The 18,426-nt window shown below is 39.3% G+C and overlaps 1 protein-coding gene across 2 annotated transcripts in view; it reads left to right on the forward strand.

The window, feature by feature from the left end:
- The window catches only part of LOC101161560 (voltage-dependent T-type calcium channel subunit alpha-1H), a 132,950-nt gene extending 114,978 nt beyond the window's left edge, over positions 1-17,972 (forward strand). For both annotated transcript variants that reach the window (XM_011478366.3, XM_011478367.3), the window contains exons 29-38: positions 487-596; positions 5,797-5,930; positions 6,136-6,206; positions 8,223-8,301; positions 10,706-10,827; positions 11,011-11,169; positions 11,642-11,740; positions 12,072-12,234; positions 14,170-14,327; positions 14,405-17,972. In XM_011478366.3, the coding sequence (XP_011476668.1) occupies positions 487-596; positions 5,797-5,930; positions 6,136-6,206; positions 8,223-8,301; positions 10,706-10,827; positions 11,011-11,169; positions 11,642-11,740; positions 12,072-12,234; positions 14,170-14,327; positions 14,405-15,478 (2,169 nt within the window). In that variant the 3' untranslated portion in view covers positions 15,479-17,972. The remainder of the gene's footprint in view (positions 1-486; positions 597-5,796; positions 5,931-6,135; positions 6,207-8,222; positions 8,302-10,705; positions 10,828-11,010; positions 11,170-11,641; positions 11,741-12,071; positions 12,235-14,169; positions 14,328-14,404) is intronic.
- Positions 17,973-18,426: the final 454 nt, after the last annotated feature.

Consider the following 18,426-nt stretch of genomic DNA (forward strand, 5'->3'; position numbering starts at 1 on the left):
ACCCCATGCGCTTATGATGTTTTTCTTATTTTCATTAGGACAATAATAAAAAGATCCTTCAGTTTTATTTTTCCCCTCTCGGGTTAATGCTCAAACTAGGCCACAGACAGACAGAAATAACGTTTAAAACGTCCATAACCCCGACACAGCTCCGGATGCGAAAGTGAAGTACCGTACACTGCACTGGGAGAGACTCTGAATGATCTGCGGAACCCAAACACAGTTACTGTATGTGCTTGCTGGCGTCTCTGTAGAGTTCTCCAAAAAATATTAATCCAAGCTACTCACTCAACATCATTCATGTTTTCCATGATGTGGTAACGAATGAAGTCCAGAAAAACCTTGGCATCGAGCAGTAAATTTGACGTGGGTTAAAAGAGAGGCGTGGAAATTGCATCTGTTGTGAATGCAGCATTGAACTGTTATTTTTTAAACTAGTTTCTGGGAAAACTTTTTTTTATATTGACTGCATTTCTGTGTGTGCAGTATTTAAAGGAGGCTCTGAAGGACTGCAACTACGTGTTTACTTTCATCTTCTTCGTTGAGGCCCTGCTTAAGCTTGTGGCGTTTGGCATCCATCGCTTCTTTAAAGACAAGTAAGCAGCCCTTTGAAAATCAGAGCTGCCGTCAGTTAAAACGCTGAGAACGGCCTCTGGTCCTACTTGTCTTTGACATTCAAAAAATAAAAAATGTCCTGCAAGAATGCACTTCAGCTGTTGACTACACCCTCAGTCACAACTTGCCCTTATAGGTGGATAAAGGATGTCTGCGAGTAGAAAATGGGCAAACCTGTATGGAACACGCACAAAATATCAAGTTAGTAGGCCCATACAGGCAAAATATTCATGCACATTTTCTACGTGCATGCTGCTGGCAACAGGTTGTAGCAAACACTTAAGGAGAAGTAAAGGTTGAAGTAGGTGAGGCACAGGTGTGTCCTACAGATATTTCATTTTTTAGCCCCCCCAAAGACTTTTTAAGCGATAAGTGTACGGTGACTGTTAGAAACAAGAATATCGACCAGAGTGTAGTTTATCTTGACATCCTACGATTATCTTGGGTATCACCTACACAAACGGCACCATATCCACGAGGTTGGTAAGGAGCCATTACAGTAATCTTACTAACGACTACACTAGCTGCGTCTACATGGACACAAGTAATCGGAATAAAAGCCTGATCAGAATAAAAATGCTTCATGTAAACACGCCATTCAGAATACACTGACCCGACTCATTTCGATTCAAATTTCTTTTAGATTAGGTGCAGTTACATGTACAGAATATCTTTGATCGGATCAGATTAGAATTGGACTGTGTAGATGGGCCCTGTGTTCTGTAAAGCTTTACCCGATTATAACAAACGTTCACACACGCCACACTTTCAATCGGAGTAGATCATTTTGACATGTGCAGAACTATCTAAAATACCGGAATTGGCCGTTGTTGCGGCCTTAGTGAGGCCTTCCCAGGTTCGGATGGTTAGGATATCAAAAACCAGATTTGCAAATGGAAAAAAAGCAAAAATCACACAAGTCGGCATGAATTTTCAAAGCTTTTGCAAAAGGGAGAGCCAGTGGCGTCCGCAGAAAAAGGGCTTCGCTTCTGCTCTGTCCCCCCCCTCACAGCAAGCAGGTTTTATTATCCGACGTGTGTGAGACAGTGATAGCATAAAATGACTCTGTGTTCATTCTTACAAGCACGAAGTTAAGAGACAAGCCGTTCCTGGTATAAATAACAGTTACGACCGTTTTCCTTCAGCACAGACAAAAAGCATACTAGGTTTCCTCATAAAATGTGTGATAGGTGTAAAAGTATAATAAAAGTCGGGATGATAAAATATCTAATCATAGTAGAAGAAGAAATAGCGAGTTCCATTATATCAGGATCGGACCAACAATCGGCATAACCCACCTATCTCCATCAGAAGGAAATTTTAATCCGAATGAGTCTGATTGAGTATTCCAAACAGTGTTTACATGACGCATTTTTATGCTGATCAGGTGTTTATTCTGATTACTTTTGTCCATCTAATCCCAGCTATTGAGAGGGGTGGATTATGCCAGTTGTTGATCCAAACGTGGTGGATACAAACAATTTATTCTGATGGTGGGTCATCACTGTGCTGACATTTTATGTCAGACGTAGATCGTATACAGTCAACAGTAGGCTTTGGAGCGGGAGCAGGACCGGTGTAGGTACCAAAAGTATTCGGCCTGCAATAACTGTTCGGGGTCCTGCGACTAATGATGACGTCACACTACGGTAACACCACTTGGACAAACTACATAGCTACGTAGCGTCGAGATCTGCTAAGGGGCTATATTTATAACCTAAAGTTCTTTTCCCTCATAACTAATAAAATTTTTAATTTTAAGTGTGTCTGACATAATTGTTTGTTACACCAAATATATAAGACACATTGACAATATAAACTTATTTTTCCAATATGAGTAAATGAATGACTGTATGAGAAACAGGATTTATTTATTGTGGGCACCAGATATGATTGAAAAGTTTATATTTTAAAACATTAAAATTAATAATGTACTAATTACAAAAAAAAAAAAAAACAGCACACACCTTATTTTTTATTCAATTTTTATGTATTATTTAAGTTATTGAAACAAACAACCAACCAAAAAACAAAGAATTAGCACTTAAACAAATGCTAAATGTCTTGAATCCAATTTTGATAATATGCTGAAAGGGGAGTAAAAATAAGTCCCTTGTGATATATAGTAAGAAATTTAGATGTACAAATCATCCACGTTTCTCAAAAAGAACTGTATTAGCTCTCACGAAGAACAATGTTAGCGTGTAAATTTAGGACCAATCCCTATCTTAAACGTCAACAGACCAACGTACAGCCAATCACATAATGTGACTTCATCATTACTCGCAGGACCATGAGGGACCCCGAACAGTTATTGCAGGCTGAATACTTTTGGGACCTACAGCGGCTGGCTGCTCTGCGCGAGTGAACCAAGTCTCTGGGCAGTGGGGGTGTTAGAAAAAATCGATTCTGATATATGTATCTGATATATTGTATGTATTAACTGTTTAAACCAAGAAAATCGGCTGTTATCAGTAAAAGAAGAAATGCCAACCTTGGACAATTCGACAGTTTATGGACCCTTTTTATTTTTCCCCTACAGCATTACTTTATTATATAAAAAAATAAAATAAAAATACAAAAAAATATATATAAAAAGAGTAAAACAAATGATTAATCACTTTTGAAAAGTGTTAAATTGATTGACTTTTGATGATATTACTTCACTAGCTCCTAAAATTGATAAATTGATTCAAAAATCTTTCCTAATGTAGCATAACTTTGCACATGTTTTTAACTTTTGATACTTGATGAAATTTTGCTATGAAAATTCCTGAAACAGTGTTGTGTCTATTTTACTGATATAGTATTATGTTTTAAAGCATATGAATGACTTTTAAAAGTAACATAATTTGCATATATTTCAGATGCTGCATTTGCCATGTTGATTTCTAAAATAGTTATTTTTGACGTAGTACTTAAGTAATTCATCTTTGGCATCTGCTTTATTGATACCTTATGATTGTTAATTCTGTCTGATAAAACCTAGGAACCGGATATTGATAAATCATGTAATAAAATGGTTATAGTATAACGGGGTGGGATTATATAAATTCGCTTCCTTCCACTCCCTTTCAAGCAATATTTATTAATTATGTCTAATTATCATAAGTTTGATTAGTTACTGTATGAATGTATAACTGATGATTATATTGTTTTTGTGTATTATTTCTATTTGATTGGTTGAAATAAACCATTTCAAATCAAAAATATATATATATATATCAGATATATATATCTGATATATATATATATATATCAGATATATATATCTGATATATATATCGCGATAGTTCATTTGGCGATACTTGTATCAATTCAAAATGCTGTCAGGACGATATTTATTTAATTATATCTGAGTGTCCTTCAGTGTGAGACTTTTCCACTTCACCCTCCTACCTACCGCTAGTTAGCAGCAGAGCACACAGAGCCTCTTTGAGCAGCTCTACTCTGCACAAAACAACAGGAAGACCCCAGCTAGAAGCAGCTTTTTCTGTTTTTTCTTCGGATAACCGTGTCTCCGAGCAAAGGAGAGGCTTCGGGACGGTGTGTGAGCTGCGGAGGCGTCTTTTAAATGCAGAATTGCGCTCTGCACTCCAAGCAGTCCTGTGAAACCGTGCAAAGAGTGATGTGAAATCGTGTTACCAATCGTGTCCAAGGCTAAATGTTGTTGTTAGTCGCATGTATTAACCTAACCCTAACTGTAGCCTAAACCTTCCTCTAACCCTTCGTCAGGGTCCGTGCGGCCAAGAAAAAACTTCAGCACTCACCACATGTATTTAGAAAATTATGTGCAAATAGTCATTATAAAAAAAACAAATAAATAAATGATAATAACAAAAGCATTCTCAGAAAATGTTTTCACTATATGCTAGCAGCAGCCACATTTGTTTACAACAGAAGTCGGCTACATCTTCCATTTCAGGTGTTTAGATAGTTCTGCACATGTCAAAATGATTTATTCTGATGGAATGTGTGGGGGATGTAAATGTTTTTTATAATCGGATAATGTTTTTCAGGGCCCATGTACACAGTTCCCTTCTAATCCGATCTTTGATCAGATTAAAGACCGCTTGTACATGCACATACAATTATTGTATCGTGAGGACACTGTACGATAGCATCACCTGTGATCACATGGTGGTCTTACAAGCCTCAAGAGAACTGCAGGACACATTCATGTTCCCTTTAGGATGTGGCTCCCTCTCTTTATGACCCTCTAAAGCCCCAGGACTACTACAAAACCTGCAGCATCTGCACAAGGAAACCTTCCATATGGGTTCATGTGACTAAAGATTTGACTGAAAGGATATTGCAAAGTTTGAAAGTTTGCATTATTGCTCTAACATTAAAATTAGCTAAAGAAGTTGAGCAGAGTCAAAAAAGTCAAAGCTAACTCAACAGTTGGCAAGTTAGCAGCGCTACAATAAATGATAAAACTCTCCTTTTAATGTGAATTTATTAATTTAAAGTTTAATACTGCATTTTCCATTAAAAAAAACAAATACATATATTAAACCCTGTCGCCAGCAACAGGGACACACACTCTTCGAACTACCACAACTCTTCTAGCGTTTACGAAATTAACGTATCGCCATTATGCAACACTGTTGCAACAGTGACCCAAAGATGCGCCAGTGTTGCATACAGGCACAAAACTGCTTTTCTGTGCTTCAGAATCGATTGAAATTCTGTTATTTGCGTAAAATGTTGAAGAGCTTATTCAAGGAATGGCAACACTGCAGCTAACTCTCTGTTGTTGAAGAGAATATAGTCCAATATTTTTTTTTAAAAGTTTAGTAAATGGGAAAGAGCTCAATGTCTGCTGATTTGTTAAAAGTCTGAATAATGTAATTTATAGAGTTCAGCATTTTTTTGTAAGCACAAAAGCTGAGAAATTATTTACAAAACCATTAAAGCAGCATAACTTAAAGGGCAGCACTCAGACAATCTTCTGAAGGCAAAGAAATGTTGATACCAGAATGTTCAAAAAGACTGAAAGCAAACAAAAGTTTCTCTGAAAACGACCAGAAAAGGATTTTAAAGTTGTCGATGTTTTTCATGTCTTTACTGCTTTTGTCTGCCCATCTTTCTGAAAATAATTTCAAAAAGAGTTTTCCAACAGACTGAAGATGTTTTTTTTTTATGTTTGCTATAAAATGATGGTGTGTGTTTGTTTAGATGGAATCAGCTGGATGTAGCAATAGTGGCACTGTCCATCTTGGGCATCGTCCTGGAGGAGCTAAACATGAAGGGAGCGCTGCCGATAAATCCCACCATTATCAGAATTATGAGAGTACTCAGAATAGCACGAGGTAACTTTGTTCAATTTCAAATTCAAGACATTTTTATTTACATTAAAAAATATTGATTTTATTGTTCTTGTTTTACTTTTTTTTTCAGAAGTTATTTTTAAGCTTACAGCTAAGGCTTCAAAACGTTATTATTTGATTAATCACTGCCAGGTTGTTATGAAAAAATTCAGCAAATTTAACAAAATGTTTCCTATTTCTTCTGCAGTGTTAAAACTTCTAAAGATGGCAAAAGGAATGAGAGCTCTGCTTGATACGGTGATGCAGGCGTTGCCTCAGGTAAACCAGCCGAGCACGATTGAATCCATGCATTCATAGATCCATGCATTTTTAATCCATCCAAGTCATGGATCATGAATGTTGGAATTGTGTCTGCTGCAGATATGCTCACAAGATGCTAAAGCCCTTTAGAAAGCATTAAAAAGAACACTGAAAAGAATGAGCGAACTGCTAACACTTCTGGGCTAATTATAAATGCTAAACGAGCTAAATAGATTTCATTTTTTTAAATTAGAGCACTTATTGCAAGGTTGGCCACAGTTACCTATAAAGGCTAAATTAGCTTAAAGAAGGAAAATTATTTAGTTAGAATAAAAATGTATTTATAAGCTGACATTTAACCCTCAAACATTCCTGTAGGTACCAAAAGTATTCAGCCTGCAATAACTGTTCGGGGTCCTTCGGGGTCCTGCAACTAACAATGACGTCACATTATATGATTGGCTGTACGTTGGTCTGATGACGTTTAAGATAGTAATTGGTCCGCAAGTTTACACGCTGACACCGTTATTTCGTAAGAAACTTCTGCTCTTACGAGCAAAAAATTGGATCCAAGGCATTTAGCATTTGTTTACATGCTAATTCTTTGGTTTTTTTGGTTGATTGTTTGTTTCAAGAACTTGAATAATACATACAAATTGAACAAAAAAAAAAGGTGTGTGTGCTGTTTTGAGGGAGGGGGGTTTATCAAAGAACGGTGGCTAGAATTAGAATTTAAATTAGAATTAGAATTTAAATTAGAATTTAAATGGCCAGTGGGAAGTAATACTCTGCAAAAGCTGTGCCCTGACTGCATCCTCTGTGTCTTTAGAAATAAACCAAAAGAATAATGTTCGTAATAGTTCTGGGTTTTCTACACAAATGGCTTTTAAAAGGCTTAGTTTTTTTTCAAAAAACACAGTGCGCCTTATATTCCAGAGTGCTTTATCTATGGATTCATCTGGTTGTGTTTACTGCTGTTAAAGCGATTTTTGAGAGGTACACGGCGCTCTGTCAAAATGTCCTTTTTTGTTTTTATTTGTTTTTACGGGCTGCAAACAGTGTTGCTTGTTATTGTGAATAAACCTGACTAACATGTAGTGATGTCAAACTTTTTTTGTATGTGTTACTAACAAGGTTGTGAGTCTGTGTGAGTCAGTGTAGTCACAGTAACGTTCGTTTTAGCGGTATCATTGTGTTTTATTAAGTTTTGCAAACGAGGTTGGGAGTTAGGGTGTTGGTACCAAAAGTATTCGGCCTGCAATAACTGTTCGGGGTCCTTCGACTAATGATGATGTCACACTACGGTAACACCGCTTGGACAAACTACATAGCTACGTAGCGTCGAGCTAGGGCTCTATATTTTCATTTCACGTTTCTTCTTATAAACTAAAGTATTTTTTCCTGATAACTTATAATGCCATTTTGAATTTTAAGTGTGTCTGACATAATTGTTTGTTCCACCACATGTGTAATAGGGAGACACATTGGCAACATAAACCTATTTGACCAATTTGAGTAAATGAATAACTGTATGAGAAACAATATTTATTTATTGTGTGCACCAGTTATGATTGAAAAGTCTAATGTCTAAAGCATTAATGTACTAATTACAAAAAAAACAAAAACAGCACACACCCTGTTTTTTTGTTGTTTTTATGTATTATTTGAGTTAAAACCAAAGAAATAGCACTAAAACAAATGTTAAATATGCAATAAAAAAGGAAAAATACAACTGCTAAAGAATGGTAACAATCTGTTTTAGATATTTGTGTTGAACCTTGTCAGCCATAGATTTGTTTTCAGCTCCGTTTTTAGCATGTGTTTCATATATTGTTCACGTCGAGCTGTAATGAGCTCACCTGCAGGAAAACACATCGTGATTCATGCATTCTGCTTCTGTTCTTATAAGTGGTAAAATATTAAATGAAATCCCATCTCTTTGTTGAAACATTTAATAGGTAAAACACATACAAACATTCAATGCAGTGTTAGCTGGACAGGATGGAATTAAACATAGCCTCTTTTTGTTTCCAGGTGGGAAATCTCGGGCTCCTCTTCATGCTGCTCTTCTTCATCTACGCGGCTTTGGGAGTGGAGCTCTTTGGCAAACTGAGTCAGTAGCAATTCTGTTTCTCCACTTTCACAGTGGTCTGCTTGTTTGTTTTTAGCAGGAAGGAGTTTATCAGCCACTCGTTACTGCTGTAGTCACGACTCGCTGTCAGATTCTCTGCTGCTTAACCCTTATAGAACAATCCTCTGCATGTCTTCATTTGTCTTCCTTTAGTGTTCTGTAATGTTTGTTTTATTGTTTTTCTTTGTACCTTATGTTGCAGAGATGTTTTTCAATACATGACTCCTTATTCAGGGCACACATTATAAAAATAATCAAACTGTAATATGGTTTTACATTGTGCAATATAGTTTAAAAATAAAATCCTTTTCGGTGAACAAAAAACCGGCAAACATATAAATAAATAAAAATATTTGAGGTAAAGGACATTCAGGTTTTAGTAGCATTCAAGTTATAGGTAAAGGACAATTCTTCTAATTTTCTATTTCTTTAATCTGATTTTTTGTTTCTTTTTTGTAAACAACTGTTTCAAAAGTGCATAAAAAGTGTTGGATTGATATGTGTGAGATCTGCAGGATCTGAAAGCACACAACTTTTTAAAATTTTGTGTAAAAATAGATAATATATCAATTTTGTAGCTCACCATAAGCAGCATGTCAGGCCCTGCATGTTAGACACACTGTCAAGAATGGTGATAGTGGGGTAATGATATGGGCCTCTTCTTTTAAAGTGTACTGAGGTTAATATTACACATCTACACACTTGGGCTGGGCGAAATTTGTTGTTGTCAAAATTTAGAGTTGTGTCTCCCCCTCTGGTCACCAGCGGGAACCATCTCCATCTTCAAACCACACTACATCTCCCAGCAACCCCAGCGCACACTTTCTGGATGCCACACACCTGACTCTCGTTTATTCATTCAACCACAACAGACTTAAGCTCTGCACTGAGTGGCTGAGGTTGAACTAAAAAAAACAAAAAAGCCCTCCTCGATAGAGCGTAGCATCTTTACTGTCAATGTCAAGAATCCAAAACATGATCATGTTTTTAGGCTAGTTTAGGTTATGATTTTATGTAAAATTAATCAACTGGATTCTGTCAGTCTGCTTCCCGTTTAGTAAATCTGTCCTTGTTTTCTCATCAAGGTTTAATTTGACTTTACAGTTGGTTCAGACTACAGGTGACTGACAGAAACCCCTCTTTCATGGGAGCGTTTTTTTTTCAGCAGGAAAACCGAAAGAACTTAGAACTTATTTCATAGACAGCATGAAAACAGCAAAAGCAGAGAGCAAGGATTGAATAGAAACCAATGCAGGAGTTTCTTAGAATTTAATTTTATTTTTATTTTATTTAACCTTTCTTTAACCAGGAAAGTCCCGTTAAGATTAAAAACCTCTTTTCCAAGGGAGTCCTGGCCAAGAGGCAGCACATTCCAATAAAAAAATACATAAAAACAAACATCATTAAAACCACTTACATCATAAAAAGAAGTTGCACATTATTGTTTCAGTCTCTGATGCTTTGAGCTTGTTCTTAAAAACATTTAAAGATACCAGTTAAGTTAGTTTCCAGTCTTTCTGCAGCATATTCCAAGTAAAACGAGCAGAGTGGACAAAGGCTTTTTTCTCCAGCTCTGTGCGGCCAAATGGAACAGAAAGCAACAACTGGTCTTTAGATTCCACACGTCTCCTTGTGATTAAAGAACAGTTGTGTTTATCTGATATTTCCATTATGTTGTGACTTCCTCTCTGTTTGCATTTAATGTAATATCATTTTTTTAAATAACACCGATAGTTCTTCTTTGTAAAATAATGGAATAATTTGGTTAGTAGATGTTTTTTTTTTAAATCTACCTGCCAACTTGGTTTGTGAGTCAAAAAATAGATTTTGGTCACTGGAATTGAGACTTTAAACTTGGAGCATCAAACCACACTCAGTATGTATTTCTCTTTATGAGATGCTCAAGCTAGCTGGAGCTCACAAAACATCTGCTGCATTGTCCTGCAAACATTGGAACAGCTTGTGTTTAGTTGAACTTTGTGTTAGAGCCAGGTTCCACAGATAAAATAGTTTTGTTAAAGAAAGTAAAAGCAGAGAGAGGAAAAAATAGAAAAAAATCAGAAATTCAATTCTTAATGAAAAAATCAGAGATTTTCTTTTTTGGCCATATCACCCAGCTCTAGACACCTGAGTTTTCTACAAGTGCTTGCATCAGAAAGCTAAGGCTTAGCAGAAATTAGGCTAACAAAAAAAAGTTAAATTCATTTTTTTTCTTCTTAATTTTTGAGTTTTAGTTACATTGTTCTTTGCATGATTAAAGTATGCATCAATAAATAGGAACTTTTTTTTACGGTTTCCAATTTATTGTTTTGCCATAAAAACCTTTACAAGTCTAAATGAACACTGTTCCTCAGTTTACCAATGAATGCATCTGTGTTTTGAGTAGAGTGCACAGACATCAACCCCTGTGAAGGTCTCAGTCGTCACGCAACCTTTGAGAATTTTGGGATGGCCTTCCTCACGCTATTCCGAGTGTCCACCGGGGACAACTGGAGCGGGATTATGAAAGTATGGACACACTAAGACATGCACACACATGCATGCGCACTCTCTGCCATTAATGGCAAATGTGTTAATCCCCAAGCCCAGAAGAAAAGTGACCTCTAATAGCAATTATTAGATGATCCAGTACATTAAAGTCTGTTCCTCATTGACCATTTCCTCTCTAAGCCTGTGTTTTGGTTTTTAAAGGATACATTAAGAGAGTGTCAGCCAGACGACCGCAACTGTTTCGCCTACCTGGCATGGGTCTCTCCGTTTTATTTCGTCACCTTCGTGCTCATCGCTCAGTTTGTCCTCGTGAATGTGGTGGTGGCTGTTTTGATGAAGCATCTGGAGGAGAGTAACAAGGTGCTTTTTCATATATTTTCAGTAAACAAATACAAAGAAACCTTATTGGGTACATGGATGTACATTCACATCTCTAGAATAGCACCTAAGTTACATACATGCACACACATGCAATATACCTTATAGTCAATATTATTGTTATTATTTTCATATATTTAGATATACATTCACATATTATTAGACATTATCTTTTCATTAAAAACACCTCAATAAAGGATCAGAAGAAGTAAAAAACATATTTATTTCCACCCCTTACACCATCATGAATTAATATGCCATATTGTATCTGATGGCTTAAATTTATATGAAATTAAGTAATTTAATATCACGTTAGGCAAGTTTCACAAAGTGCAGAACTGCAAACATGTAGTTTGTAGGATTTGCTTTTTTAAATGTCTGGTGTTGCGAAAAGCCAACAAGAGACTTGACGATAACCTAGAAGAGCTTTAAAATTGAAGTTATGCTTTTACAGGAGGCGAAAGAAGACGCAGAGATGGACGCCGAAATCGCACTGGAGATGGAAAGGGAGAAGGATGCCCATCAGAGTCCTGGTTCCAGCGAGTGCTCAATGGTACCCTAACCCACTAACCATAACCTCCGAGTCGTAACCCAAATGGCTTATCCCCAACCCCCTATAGCCCAAACCCACAAACCTCCCCCCAGCCTATAGGTATGGCCAATGAATGAGAATTCCTTCTCCTTAATGATGGAATTCTAAAATTCAATCCCCTAACCCCTAGCTCTAATCCTCTAGCCCTAACCACCCATGAATATGAATGATAACCATCATGTGTTGCATGTTTAATAAAAGGCAGCCAAACCATGTGATCACGGTGGAGCAGTGAGGAACATATCTGCTGGAGTGAAGCCCAAAAACAAGTGGTGTCTGTCTCCCCCTGCAGGAGGACAAAGACCAGTGCGTAGGTGAGAAACTGCTGAGCGCCGAGACCATGTCAGTGCTCAGGATGCACTCGCTGCCCGATGACAGCTACATGTTCCGACCTGTGAGGCCCGCCAGCGCCCCCTGCCCTTTGGAAGAAGTCGAGGCCAACCCTCAGCATTCAAGTAAATAGTACATTTAGATTCACTGTGTCTAAAGTGCTTTTAAAATACTAACCTTGGGTTCCTAAAGCTTTAACAAATGGCACTGATGTTTTGAATTCAAAGCAAAATTAACTGTGTGTGGTTTGTGTGGTTCTTTTTTGTTTCCCAAACTATTCTACTTGGAGATTTCATTTATTTAATCATTTTTTTGTTTTCTTTTCAAAAAAGAAAAACAATCTTTATTTTTCTTTTTTGCTTCTGTTGGGAAGTCTTTATGTAATATAAAAAGTGCAAGAGGCACTCACACGCCATCCTGCACGGTCCATTTGTTGGCTTCAAATTTTGGCCGGACACTGGAGCATACCGGAGCATTTTTTGTGAAGTTAAGGAGTAAACGACCTAAACTGGAAATGATGTGAGCGAGTGGGAAGTGCATCTGTGCATTTTTTGGAGAATCGTCATCTGATTATAGCTGCAGGACTGAAAATATATGTAGTTTTTGGTCACTACTATGTTATTTTTTTTAGTCTTTTACAGATCAGAGGACTTTATTACTTAAAAAAGACACTTCTTTACAGATAATCATGTCATAGAACTGATATCATCTGTTAGATTTTCTGCCATCTTTAAATCAATCCTTTTGAGCTGAAATGTTTTTGTTCTGTTGTTAAATATCCTCCTGTGATAAAAAAAAAAAAAAAAACATTCTAAAATTCAGATGTGTGTATGTATTTATTTATAAAAAACGGCCCTCTCACCCTACGCCGGTGGTTTCCCCTCCGAGCTCGGGTCCTCTACCGGAGGCCGGGGAGCTTGAGGGTCCTGTGCAGTACCTGTGCCGACAACAGAAATGTTCCGCGTGCGTTCTATTTAAGGTTCTTTTTTGAGTGACTGACCTCAAACCACACAAGTGAAAAAAGGAATATTAGCAGCTACATCCACTGTGAGCAGTCTGACGCTAAACGCTCACACCTTTCTGAAGTTTAAGAGGGAGGAAAACTCTACGGCCGCGTCTGAATTTCCTCCCTACTCCCAGAGTACAGAAAACCTTTTAGTGAGGGATGATCTTGTGTCCTGGATTTTCAAAGCAGTCCGGACATCAATTCTTTTTTAAAACAGCAAATTTAAAGTCACAGATTCCCTAAAATAAAAACCTAATAAATATAAACATTTTACGAAGACTGTTTATAAATCCACTGTGCTTTGATGCTGAAAACTTGGATTTTTTTTAAAAGGTCAATTAAATACATTTTTTTCATATGGATAATTGTTCAAAAGCAATGCATTGTGCTCTATATTTGCCAATCTAATGAGCATGGATGCACACACTTTTTTTACAGAGACTCCTGGGAAATTTCTAGGGCGCTCAATTTTGGAATAGACTCGGATAGCCCAACAAAAAGTGCACTGAGTAGTGAAGGAATTCTGACACAACACTTATCTGCTAGTGGGAACACGCATGTACACAGATGTATGTTTCACAGGATGTTTGATTGGCCGTTCTGCATGTTAACCCTTGTGCTATCTTAGATGACCCCACCCTCACATTGACGTGTTCTCCCTACCATGACAAAGGTGGATAAAGGTGGAAAAATTTCATGTAATCCATGGACACCAGTGAAGATCACTAATCATTGAAGAAAAAAGGTTCAGAGCACTGTCTAGTGGGTCTATATGACCCAACTCCCAATGTTAAAGTGCCTAGGATAGCACCAGGGTTAATCAAGTAGTAGACTTCATGGTGAGGATGATGATTGGCTAGAGTGAATTTTGATTTTTAAATATATTTTGCTTTATTTTTGATAGCCTATTGCAATCGTCATATTAGGAACTCCTGTCTTAATCGTACACGTTTAAAATAAGACATATTTGTACTACATTTACAGTAAATAAGAGTCGAAATAAATGCTAAAAATGTTTTTTTGAAATTGGACGCTATGTGCTTTTTTTCTTCAGTGACAGTGGCGTCCGTCAACTCGCAGCCCTGCAAGAGCCGCTCTCTCCTGCAAGTTCCAGATGTTTCTTCTGTCCCCCCTCAGTCCCGTCCCACTTCCACACTGCCCCGCATTGTCCCGCCTACAACCAGCCCCTCACCACGGACCCTGCACAGACAGGTGAGCCGCTCCCATGTCCCAGCACCACCCAAGTGCTTTTATCTCTAAAGGCTGACGGTGTGACTTTGCGTTCTCAGGTGGCGGTTAAGTTGGATTCTGTTGAGTCCCAGAATTCGGAGCAGCAAGAGAGGCCCAACTCCGCCCTCCCCATCCCACACCACCCCTCTTCGCCATCCCCCCTTCCTTCAATACTCTCTGCCCCTTCTCCTCTACCTCCCCCAAGGTCTTCCCCGTCTCTCCTCCTCCCTCCGCCCCCTTCCCCACGTCTGCCCTCCCGCTCAGCCAGCCTCCGTAGTCGACCCAGGCCGCCGTCCACCGCCTCCCTCTTCGACCCAGCCGACGAGGAGGTTTATCACATAACCAGCTCTGCCTGTCAGCGCCAGCGAAACGAGGAGGACAGGCTGCAAGAGGGGAAAACAAAAGCCGGGCGTAGCCACTCCCTCTCCCCTTACACTCTGCCGGGCTTTGTTTGCGCCGACTCCTCATCTCCGCCTCCTCTGCCTCCTCTGCCATCATCCTCGTCAAGGAGCGCGCTCAGTCTGCTCGGCGTTGGACTGAAGGACATCAGGAAAGGCTTCAGTGTTGACAACCAAGGTTTCCTGGAGAAGCCTTCGACCGTATCTGGAGGTTACGCTGACGACCAGCGGCGCCACTCCATCGAGGTCTGCCTCCCACAGGCGGTCATAACAGGGGACGCCCCCCACTTCACGCTGGACAGTAGCCGCTCCGAGAAGGCCGCCTTCCCTGTGAGGGTGCAGTCTGAGCGGCGAGGGTGCAGCCACCGGAAGAAAAAGATGAGCCCCCCCTGCATATCCATCCACCCTCCTTCAGAGAGGGACCCCGCCCAGATATCCTCACCCCCAAAACTGTCCGACTGCAGCATGCTGCTCCGCCGCAGGACGCCGTCCAGTGACTCCAACGCGCCAGACGCTGAAGCACACAGGCAGATGCCAGCCCCGCTGACCCCCACCCCTTTTGCGCCGCTGTCTCCGTCTCTGCAGACGCACACCCCACCGCTAACGCCCGCCCCCACGCCACCACACATCCCCATCAGCCCCAACATCTTCATCCAACCTCACGCACCTCTCCTCCCAAACGCCCTGCCTTTCCTTCCAGTGCAGCCTCGCTCCCCCGCTACGAGACACCTTTGACCCACTGCAGTCCAGATTTGTGGACTCTGACGCCTGCTCCGCCCCATTTGACGGCAGGATGGCAAGCAGCGCTGGGTTCAACGCAAATAATCAGAGAACTGCGCCATGAAGCTGCTTTTCTGCAGGAAAGAGACCGTCTATCGGTAAAGCTGGGGTTACCTAACTTCTATAGGTTTTAATTGCTCGTTTTGACTTCTCTTATAACAATGAATCGATTTTTATACACCTAGCTTGAAAGCCGTAAAAACTCTATGAGGCTGCATCTATCAAGTGTACATACTTGCATTAGGGACTCATAGTAACGACCCAACAGGACTAAAGCCACCTTACTCTGTAGCCAAAGTTTTTCCACACACTGTCCCCACCCACGCGAGCCAATCAGGAAGCAGCGTCTGGCTGCAGAAAAAAAAACCAAACAACAACCCTTGACCCTTCCAGTTCAGGGTATGTGAACCGCAAGCGTTTGAGGGTGGGGGGATGGGTGGACGGTGGGATATGCAACTTCAGGTCCTCTTACAGACGCTCTGCTGAGCCCCTCTCCTGGCGCCTCGATCACATTGATCCGGGCAAACGTGTGCGTGCGGGTGTGAAAGTGGTCGTTCTTGTTGAATCTGGTATCCAAGAAGTCGGCGTCATTTCGTGCTTGCATTGGCACAGAGGTGTGTGGGGCGGGGTTTGCAGGGCAGCACTGTAGTGATTTCTTTGTGTACCTGTGCATTGTAAATAAAAAGAAAATACTGTTTTTTTGTTTAGAATAAAAAAAATAGCTCTATCCATATGCACATATTTTTATAGAGGTCAAAGATGTGTTTTTGCACACAAATTGGAAATTTCAAGATGTTGATTTCTCCTCTGGTGTCCTCTTGTGAATGTCTTTTCAAAATGTACGACAGTGCCGCTGAGGACTCGGGGACCCCTTTGATGAAACTGCGAGCTGAGGGCACAAAGAGCGTTTTTTTATTTTTCTATTTCAAGGAAAAGGAGCAATGTGCACCGTGTTCGTTGTCTCAAACGTCTGTGGAGTCTTCTTCTTCAACGTGGGCTCAGTGAGGAAATTAGTTTCAAACCTGCTTTTCTAGCTAACCTTATGTAAAACTGAGGATCAAAGGAAGGTTTTTCTTGAGTTTGAGATCTTTAAATTCACGAACGATGGATTAAATTAAATGAACTCAGAAAAAATCACGGAAAAACCATTTTTGGAATGGACCATTGACTGTATATGAGAACTGGACCAAGTGTAATGTCATCAGGAGAAAATAGCGTAGTTCTGGCTCCAACTAAATGAACTCAATTTAGTCGGCATGTTGGAACCAAAAGTCATCAGCTAGCAGCGATTAGTCTGAGTCAACATTTCTATGGCAACCACACTGGCCAATCAGGTGTGAGCTTGAAAGCTGGCTACACGAAATTCGTCAAACATTTTAAACATTGGTTGTAAGACCAATGAGGCATCTGATTGGCCTCATTATTGAGGCATCAGATTGGCCAGGGTATATTCTGCATTACTTGCAATAGAGATATAAAAAATAACTAGCAAGAAACAGGAAGTAGAGCAAGAATGGTTATTCTTGTGACAGAATAATAGCTGTTTATTTCTCTGGTTAGAACCCGGGGGTCACCCACTCTGTCCAGTTCTCCTATACAGTCAAAGTGATGGACTCACTGAGCCTTTCTTTCTCTTCTCCTCTTGTACATCTAAAAACCACCAAACTAACTTTTATAAGTTTGTGTAGCCAGAGTGCAATAAATACTATTTAATAAGTGGAAAGTATGACGTCATCTATCGTCCTATTTCATGTATTCATACTGTAGAACTGCTAATGACCTTTAGTCATGACTCATCCTGTGTTTCCATCTTCCTCCTCCATGCCTTTTGCTTATCTTCCATATGCATGGAGAGGGCGGAACTGTGACCTGATCGAATAAAAAAAAAAGGGAAAAGGAAGAAATTTTACATGGTGTTGGTCGCTCTATTTTAGCTGTGGAATATAAAGAAAGAGGTTGGGGATGTTTCTGTTTTTGGGTGAGGTTCTTTTTAGCTTTTTTATTCACAGCACGTCTGTAGGGATCTGGATCTGACAGTTTTCTTAAAGAACTCAGTCTGCCCTTGAAGGCATTTCCTCCACCCTTTTCTTTGTAGAAATCATCCTCAGCCGGTTTTATTTTGATAGTTTTGGAGTGCAGACCACCCTGACCAAAAAGCATCTTTTACTTTTTTTTACCATCACTGTTTGTAAGAGTTGCCCCCCCCCCCCCCCCACCTCACCAATTTTCCCACTTTTTTTTATCCGTAAGTTTGTAGAAAACTGCATGTATTAATCTGAATTTATTTAAGAAAAAGAAACATTTGGGGAAAAATTTGGATGTTTTGGAGATTTTGATATCTAAACGTTCAGATGTCTTCACTGTAGATGGGTAACCTAACTGCACTGGCCTATTTTTTAATCAGTATGTGAAGAAAATATTGATTAAATGCTGTTTTTTCTGCATTGTCCAATGCTGTACTGGGTGGTTATTCGCTGAACGAGGGCTTCAAATTTATGAGGAGGATTGGAAATAGCAGAGAGAAAAGTTGAAATGTATACAGATTATTTAAAATGTTTTGTTTTAAAAAAAATACAGGAGGTGGATATTTTTTCACTTAGTGATGCTTTAAAAAATAAAAACACTGAAGATTTTAAAACTGTAAGTAATGTATATTTTCTCCAGAAGTCCAAATGTTCATCTTTTAATTCACTACAGAAAAACAAGACAGACTGCAGAACGCTCCAACTGTGGAAATAGTTGAAAATTCCTCACTTCTCTTCTTTCTTTTAATTTTATTTCCTCTCTCCTTTCTGTCTTCCTTCTTTTATCTTCCTGCTTGTTGCCTCATCTTTAGTTTCTTTCTTGTTTCTTCCTTTCTCTTTTTTTATTCATTTTTTGCCCATCGTTCCTTCTTGCCTTCA

Source organism: Oryzias latipes, chromosome 8, assembly GCF_002234675.1.
Source record: "Oryzias latipes chromosome 8, ASM223467v1".
Taxonomy (NCBI): domain Eukaryota; kingdom Metazoa; phylum Chordata; class Actinopteri; order Beloniformes; family Adrianichthyidae; genus Oryzias; species Oryzias latipes.